At 40.4% G+C, this 8,596-nt stretch overlaps 1 protein-coding gene across 1 annotated transcript; it reads left to right on the plus strand.

Annotated features, from left to right (window-relative positions):
- The first annotated feature begins 3,475 nt into the window (after positions 1–3,475).
- On the plus strand, positions 3,476–6,506 carry LOC105421326 (S-locus lectin protein kinase family protein). Its single transcript, XM_020672422.2, has one exon. It carries the CDS (start codon positions 3,574–3,576, stop codon positions 6,076–6,078), a length of 2,505 nt encoding a protein of 834 aa, XP_020528081.2. The 5' UTR covers positions 3,476–3,573; the 3' UTR covers positions 6,079–6,506.
- The last annotated feature ends 2,090 nt before the right edge of the window (positions 6,507–8,596 follow it).

Consider the following 8,596-nt stretch of genomic DNA (forward strand, 5'->3'; position numbering starts at 1 on the left):
AACCATTCTAACTTGAATTTTTGTATTTTGAGAAGTTGTTAACTTTAGAAAAACCCATATATATATATATATATATATATATACCGAAAATTCGTTCAAGCGCCTATAGGCGAAAATGAGTAGTAGTTTTGCCTACTCTCATCATCGTCCAAATTTCATCGCGCGGTCACGATTGTCTAGTATTATTTTATTTTTTATTTTTTTTTCTACAAATTGAAATGACTTGAAATTTAGAAGATATGTACATATTACTGATGCACATCTAATAAAAATAAAAAAAATATTATCCGTAAATAAATTGACCAAAATACCCCTGAAATGTTTGGGGGTATTTTGGTCAATTGTTTCATGCAAAATATTTTTTTTATAATTTTTGAAGATTCTCCTATTTTTGATGAATACACTCTCCAAATTTCAAGTAATTCTGACTTTTAAAAAAATACATAAAAAATAAAATACTACTTGACAATCATAGCCACACGATGAACTTTATACTACTGGACAACCGTAACCACGCGATGTACTTTGGACGATGATTGGGGTAGGCGAAATCACTATTCATGTTTGCCTATAGGTGTTGCGTAGTGTTTTCCTATATATATATATATATATATATATATATATCTATGGAAAAGTCTTCCCAACGCCTATAAGCAAAAATGAATAGTGATTTATTCTACCCTCATCACCATTCAAATTTCATCGTGCGGTCACGATTGTCCGATAGTATTTTATTTTTAATTTTTTTTTTATAAATCGGAATGACCTGAAATTTGAAGGATATATGCATCTAATAAAAATATAAAAAAATTATCCGTAAAAATAAAATTGACCAAAATAACCCTAAAACTTTTTGGGGGTATTTTGGTCATATAATTTTTTTACATATATTTTTTGAAGGTTCCCCTATATTTGATGAATACACGCTCCAAATTTCAGCTTTCCAATTTGTATAAAAAAAATAAAAAATAAAACACTATCTGACAATCGTGACCGCGCAATGAACTTTGAACGGTGATAGGGGTAGGCGAAATCACTGTTCATTTTCGCCGTAAACAATCCAATTAAGGCGCACTTTAAAATTTTATCATAATATGTAATTTGGTTGTAAAAAATTCTTAGCATTATCTTAAAATATATTTTCATACCTAATTAGAAAATTTTAAAATCCAAAAATGGTTAAAATCAAGTAGATCTATAAATATAAGAAAATCTTAAAAAATTGACGGTTTAGATAATGTGTTGCAAGATGCACTATTTTTGGGACTAAAAAACTTTTGTTTTTTTTCATATTCATACATATTGATGTCGACATGATTGATTAGAGGGCTTTTTCAATATTAAAACAATATTTTCGATAGATTTTTAAGGTGCATATGTGATCCTACATTTTAACGTTGTAACCTTATTAAAACTTTTCCCACATATATATATATATATATATATATATATATATATATATATATATATATATATATATATATATATATATATATATTCTACATTTTAACGTTGCAACCTTATTAAAACTTTTCCCACACACATATATATATATATATATATATATATATATATATATATATATATATATATATATATATATATATTCTACAAAAATAAAATTGACCAAAATACCCCTGAAACTTTATGAGGGTATTTTGTTCATTTTTTCATGTAAAATATTTTTTTTGATATTTTTCGAAGATTCACCTATTTTTTATGATTACACGTTTAAAAATTCAAGTAATTTGAATTTGTAAAAAAAAAAATTAAAATTTAAATATCCGTGATCGTTAAATTGGTGCAGATTCAATCTAGGTCGTTGGGCTCATTTTTACTCATGAGCTCATTGGCTTACATGATCATTTTATATATATATATATAGAGTAATTTAGTCGGGAAAGAAAGACAGTCCCAACGTGTTTTTTCATATATATATATATATATATATATAGAGTAATTTAGTCGGGAAGGAAAGACAGTCCCAACGTGTTTTTTCATATAGATTCCCTCATGAGAATGTGAAAAAAATCTACACCTTCGTGATTGTGTAGAAGCCTACAGCAATAAAATAGGCTGCCGACCTATGGAAACCACATCCTTCTTTAAAAAGCTGTATTGAAAGCGGCTGTGGGATTCTAACACGCAAAAGATGACCATGCGAGTTTTTTTCTTCACATTCACATCCACTTACGATAAAGATAAAAGTCACCAAATAGTAGGAAAAAGTGGACTTCAGCCGTTCCTTACTGTCAATCCATATAATGAATGCTCATTTCATCTCTCTTGCCCTTTTTATTCCAAAATCCTCTCCACCTTGGGAAAGAGGTTGGAATTGATGAGGTAACACCTTACACTCTAGTTGTCGTACCTATTTTTACTATTTACGCTACTTTACTGACCACCTTACTAATATATTTTTAAAATTATCACTACTTATGCTACCTCATTAATTTTTTTTAAAAAAAGTGATATACTTAGGGATATTCAAATTTTAGGCAAAATATAAAATGTTTGAGAAGAGATTACAAAAAAAATCGGTTAATCCACCTTTTTTATCAAAATTATTCTTCGGTCAATCTGAATTTCGATTTTCTTGTTTAAGTTTTTTTTTTAGTTTTTTCATTAGTAGGGCAGTGTCTCAAGCTTTAAGGCACTACCCCAATAACGAAAAGACTAAAAAAAAAAAGACAAGAAAAAAGATTTGGCTAGATAATTTTGAAAAAAAAAAAAAAATCTAATTTTTTTATAATTTCTGCCTATAAATAGAACATTTTATATCCTATTTAAAATTTTAAAGTCTACTCGTAAATCACTCTAAAAAAACTCTACTCGTAAATCACTCTAAAAAAACTAACTCCTACTAAATTATCCAAAAAAAGGGGTATGACATTGTCTTTCCCACTTAATTACTCAAAAAAAAAAAAAAATTTTTTTTTTTTTTCCTCCCTCGAAGCTAGGGCTGAGGCTGAGGGGCTAGGGCTGGCCTTGGCCGGCCCTTACCCCCGCCCCAGACAAGGGCTGGGCTCGGCCAACTTAAAACTCAATGATGAAAGAAAAAGACGTAAGTCAGCGCCGAAAAGGCCTGCACCAACTCTACCCAGTTCCCAGACCATAAAATTGTGGCCCAGGCGTGGTCGACTTCCCGGCCATCGGTAGCCCTACATTTGTACTACAAATGTGAAAGTGGAAGTTGGGAAATTATACTTTATACATGTCGTTTACCTAGGTGAGGCAACGAGTGGGATGGGAAGATTATCTTGCTATTATTCTCCCCTAACTCCCAACATTTATTTAATTAATTGCAAGCACCTTAATCATATAAGACACACCACACCAATACATTGAATAATTCTCAAGTCAATGCCTGATATATAAAATATTAAAATAATGGACAACTGACACAAATGAGTAAGAGATGGGCCAATACCCACTCAGCCTTAGAAGCCCTTCCAAACATGGCTTTCTCTTTCTTATGTGAAGCCCTTCTCTCTAACCAGAGGCCGTTAGAACTTTCTCTCTCTACAATCCTCTCACTGATTGCCATCCAGTAAGGCCTTTCTCTCTCTACAAATGGGGTCTTCAAAACCAAGCCTGTATCTAATCTTCTCTCTCCTCCCCCATCTCTGCATATGCGGCCCCATCTTCTCAAACCTCATCTTCCCCAATTTCACAGCAACCAACCTCGATTTCGTTGACAATGGCGGAGTCTTCTTATCCTCGATTAACAACACATACAGCGCCTCAATCTACAATCCAGCAGGTGATAACAATTTCTACCTCTGCGTTCTCCACACCTCCTCCAACCGCCTCATATGGTCGGCCGATCGAGACACACCGATCTCAAATTTCGGCCAATTGAGCTTAACTCGTGGTGGTTTCTCTCTGTATAGAGATGACGGAACTCTGGCTTGGTCTGCCGGAATCCTCGCCAGAGAAGTTTCTGGCCTCCAACTCAAAGATTCCGGCAACCTCGTCCTCTTGGACACATCAAATAGAACTCTTTGGCAAAGCTTCGACTACCCAACTGATACAGTCCTAATTGGGCAGCCACTTGTCACCGGAAAGTCCATAATTGCCTCAACTTCCGGAGCTAATCCGACTTCGGGCGACTACTCAGTCTCTGTCTCTGAAGCTGATTTGAGTGCAATTTGGTCAGGCCAAAAGTACTGGAGTCTAGCAAATGATCCGATCGCAACGAAGGACGCAAACGGGCGGGTAACGCAAATGGCTGTTAACTCTTCGGGCCTCTATCTACTTTCAGGTGAGCCAGGCTCTCCAGATGTGGTCGTAATATGGCAAGTCAGCTTACCGGCAGCTGCATTCCGGCTAGCTACGGTGTATCCCGACAGCCGGTTCGCTGTCCTGAGCTTTGCATCTGGGTCATGGAATGAAGACTTTGTGAGGCCTGATGATCCATGCTCTTGTCCTTTGGCCTGCGGTAGTATCGGGCTATGCAGAACGTCGGCAGGTGCAGGGTCTCCATATTGCAGCTGTCCGTCGAGTTTTCCAGCTGCCGACTCAGCTGACCCAAGCCACGGGTGCACACCCCCCATCTCTGCACCCTCGTGTGCATCAAACAAGTCCATCGAGTACCTCAGTTTTGGTACCAGGGTCACTTATTTTGCGACCCGGTACTCCGAGCCTATCGAGTCTGTTAACCAGTCTGGGTGCGAGGCGCTGTGCACGGGCAACTGTACATGCCGCGGGTTCTTTTACTCTAACCAGACAGGGTTCTGCTTCTTGCTTCGGGATCGGGTCGGATCAGTTCGGGTTGGCGATGACTCGCGTAGCTCTGGGTATCTCAAAGTGCTTGCAGCCATAGAAGATGGCCACCGAGTCGACTCCGAAGCCGTGCCTCTTGTGGCCTTTATACTCGCACCGATCGGTGGAGCATTGCTGATCACGGCTATTTTGGCAGGTGGAATCACTTGGTGGCGGAAGACTTCGGCGAAACCTGTGGCTAAAAAGGCAGCAAAGATGGTAGATTCAGACTCAGACTTAGAATTCAAGTTGATCCCAGGTCTCCCTGTTCGATTCAGTTTCTCAGAGCTTGAGTTGGCCACGGAGCATTTCAAGAACCAAATCGGGTCAGGTGGGTTCGGTGCGGTGTATAAGGGCGTGCTTCCTGACACGACTGTGGTCGCCGTGAAAAGGATTAACAGCGTCGGAATCCAAGGGAAACGTGAGTTCTACACCGAGATCGCGACGATTGGGAGTATCCACCATGTGAACCTGGTTCGACTGCGCGGCTTCTGCACAAAGGGGGCACAAAGGCTTCTAGTCTATGAATACATGAACCTGGGTTCACTCGACCGCACTCTGTTTGAGGGTGGTGCACGCGTGCTGGGCTGGGGCGAGCGGGTTGAGATCTCCCTTGGTGCAGCACGGGGGCTCGCATACCTTCATGGCGGGTGCCGGCAGAAGATCATCCACTGCGATGTGAAGCCAGAGAACATACTTCTCAATGATTCGGGGGAGGTGAAGCTCTCAGACTTTGGATTGTCGAAGCTTTTGACGCGGGAACAGTCTGAGATGTTCACCACGATGCGGGGCACAAGGGGCTACCTCGCGCCTGAGTGGCTCACCACCGCCGCCATCTCGGAGAAGACCGATGTGTATAGTTTTGGGATGGTTCTTCTCGAGATCGTGAGGGGCCGTAAAAATTGTCTCGGGGGAGGCGGGGGCCAGTATTTCCCGATGCTCGCGCTTGAGATGCATGAGAATGGGCGGTACATGGAGCTAGTGGACCCAAGGCTCGGGGGGGAGGTGGATGCAGAGGAGGTGCGGCGTGTGGTGCGTGTGGCTTTGTGTTGTGTGCACCAGGAACCAGCATTGAGGCCGTCAATGGCTGCGGTGGTGGCGATGTTGGAGGGGCGAGTGGAAGTCGGTGAGCCGAGGGTCGAGTCGCTTACATTTTTGAGGTTCTATGGGCGGAGGTTCAGTGAACCGTCGAGGCTCGGATCTGAGAGCGAGAGGGGACCGAACCACGGGACTGCATCGTCCAGTGGCTCTTTGGCGCCCACAACGCTCACTGAGTATTACATTTCTGCACAGGAGGTGTCCGGTCCGAGGTGAGGTGACGGCAGTGCCGCAATCCTGCCGGACAAGGGACATTCCGGCCGAAATACCATACCCTACATGTGTATAATGGTGCGACGTATGGTGCTTGATACAGGTATACCATGAGGCTGTCTGCTACATGTCCGTGATGCTGGATCGCTGAGATCAATTTTGCCTGGCTTGGGAGAATGTCTGCAACTGAAAATTACATCATGCACCACTTATGTATGGTATATGATGTCTAGTATATGGTGTTATTGTGCATAGTTTCCCTTTGGGTCATTCCCCGCTGCTGGGGTTCATTAAGTTTCCTATTCTTTTTTCTTAAATCTTCAATCATGGATTCTACGTATATGATGCTTGTTGCTCAGCAAAATCAATGTAGTGTGAATAGCAATATATGGTCTGATGACATATCAAGGGCCCCAAAATTTTACCTCAAATACGAGACGCTACTCAAGGGCCCCAAAATTTTACCTCAAATACGAAACGCTACACAAAATTTTACCTCAAATACGAAACGCCTATGTTTACGGGAGGAAATTACAACGAAGGTACGGTCAATGTTTTTTTATTTTTTTTCAAATATCTTTTGGTATGTGGATGGCATCTTCGCACTAAATTTTATTTATTTTTTATTCTTTTAATTAGTAGGGCAGTTTCCTGAGCTCTAAAGGCAGTGCTAGGTGGTCTGAGGTTCGAATCCTTGGACCGCTCTTTCTTTCTTATTTTTTGAGATAAATAGCAGCATCGGTATGAGGATTTGAATCTCGAACTGCCCCTGAAGCTTGGAGCACTGCCCTATTAACAAAAAAACTAAAACATAAATAAATTAAAATACAGTCCGAGGATACCATCCTCTGACAAAAGCCTTATTTAGGGGGGAAAAAAAAAAAAAACCGCCGGTTGACAGACCTTCGTAATTTTGGCCTATAAGGAGGATTTCATGTTTTAAGTAAAGTTTTAAGGTCCGTATATAAATTAGTCTATAGTTTAATTTTCTTTTGGGTAATTGACTTCCTCTGCAAATTCATTTATTTAACGGAAATTGTCTTAGGATGAAAAGTAGCGACACCCAAAACAAACTCATGAAGCTAGGCCTAACATTTGAGCTAGAGTCAATGTTTAGACTGATTGTCCGGAGGCCGATCCCAGGACTAGCCTTCACCACTTGGCCCAAACCAAGCCTACCCAAATTTTTATAGTCCACAAATGTGAGTCGTATAAGTTGTAGTTTATTGAATATAGCTTATAATAATGGGTGTGGTTTCTATAAAGTCGCAATCTTAAATAATCCAATTAAGGTGCACCTCTAAATTTTAATCAAAACATATAATTTTGGTGTAATTCGACTAAAAAATAGGTCCCTATTGGAAGGTTCCTGGAGTGGACACAGGGTTTTTTGTCTCACACTCTGCCTCAACTGGAGAAGCATTCTCGTGACTTTTCGGCATTTCAAGTTGATTCCCCTATTTTGAGTCCACATGAGATTTGTGATCCCGCAAGTCTTTTGTTGCAGCCAGGAGGCGCTTTTGTGCACGTGGCTTTCACTCTGAGTTCCAAGGCATATCTTCATGATGATCTGTCGTTGGAAAGCGACCGCGAGATTGTCATTGTGGATTGCCTGCAACTCCATCTTTTCCGTACCGAGAAGCCTTCTTTTTGTAAGTCGGTGAGGGAAAGGGATAATCTCTTGGAGGAGAAGAGATTTCTTGGTTGGAGTTTCATTCTTCTATCCTTGGCTAAGAAAGGGGCACTGCTGGACTTGGTGCTCAAAGCCTGGTTCGTTGTGTTTTTTACTTGGCTGGAGAAAATCATGTACCCATTGCCTTATAGGACTGCTACTAACAAGGGTCAACCACTTAAGGCTAGAGTGAGGTTTGATCCCCTTCTCATTGATCCCCTTGCTGTGATGGTGGTGGAGTCTGATGATGAGGGTCTGGCTTTACTTCTTCGTGAACACATGCTGCCAATGCATATTGATCGGGAACAGTAAGAGGTTGCCCCATTTGATCCAAACACTGCCTTGGCAGTTTCTGAGACGGTTGACCCTTTGAGTGTTATCCCCCAAATGGAGGTTTATCCTTTATGGCTTTTGGAGGTACCACTTGTAACTGTTAAGGATGGGGCGTTTGTTTCTGAGACTATTGCTGCTGACCCTGAAGAGTCGAGTCGAAGATTGCTGTTATAGCTTTTGATATGGGTCTGGACTTCAACGTCCCCATTGGGGTCTTCTTCAATGAGATGAAGTAGATCAAGAAAGCTAGAAGTATTGTGGTATCAGGGACGGAGGTTGTTTGGTACAGAGAGGGGAGTTATGACAAAACCCCTATCAAAGTCGGAAAGGTTTCTGTAACAATCCTAAACTTTCAAAAAAAATAAAAAATAAATAAATAGATAAATAATTTTTTATAGTGTAATGGTCCATATAAGTATTATGGTCCTTAGGGACCATCACCACTTTTGTTAATTTTTTCCTTTCATATACCACGTCCTTAGTTGACGTGGGCCTTAAACGTTTCACGTATAATAT

Source organism: Amborella trichopoda, chromosome 4 (assembly GCF_054954075.1).
Source record: "Amborella trichopoda isolate Santa Cruz 75 chromosome 4, AtrichopodaSantaCruz75HAP2 v2.0, whole genome shotgun sequence".
NCBI lineage: Eukaryota > Viridiplantae > Streptophyta > Magnoliopsida > Amborellales > Amborellaceae > Amborella > Amborella trichopoda.

Excerpts from the sequence above, each read along its gene's own strand:
- LOC105421326 (XM_020672422.2), top strand. The coding sequence starts at position 3,574 with ATGGGGTCTTCAAAACCAAGCCTGTATCTAATCTTCTCTCTCCTCCCC.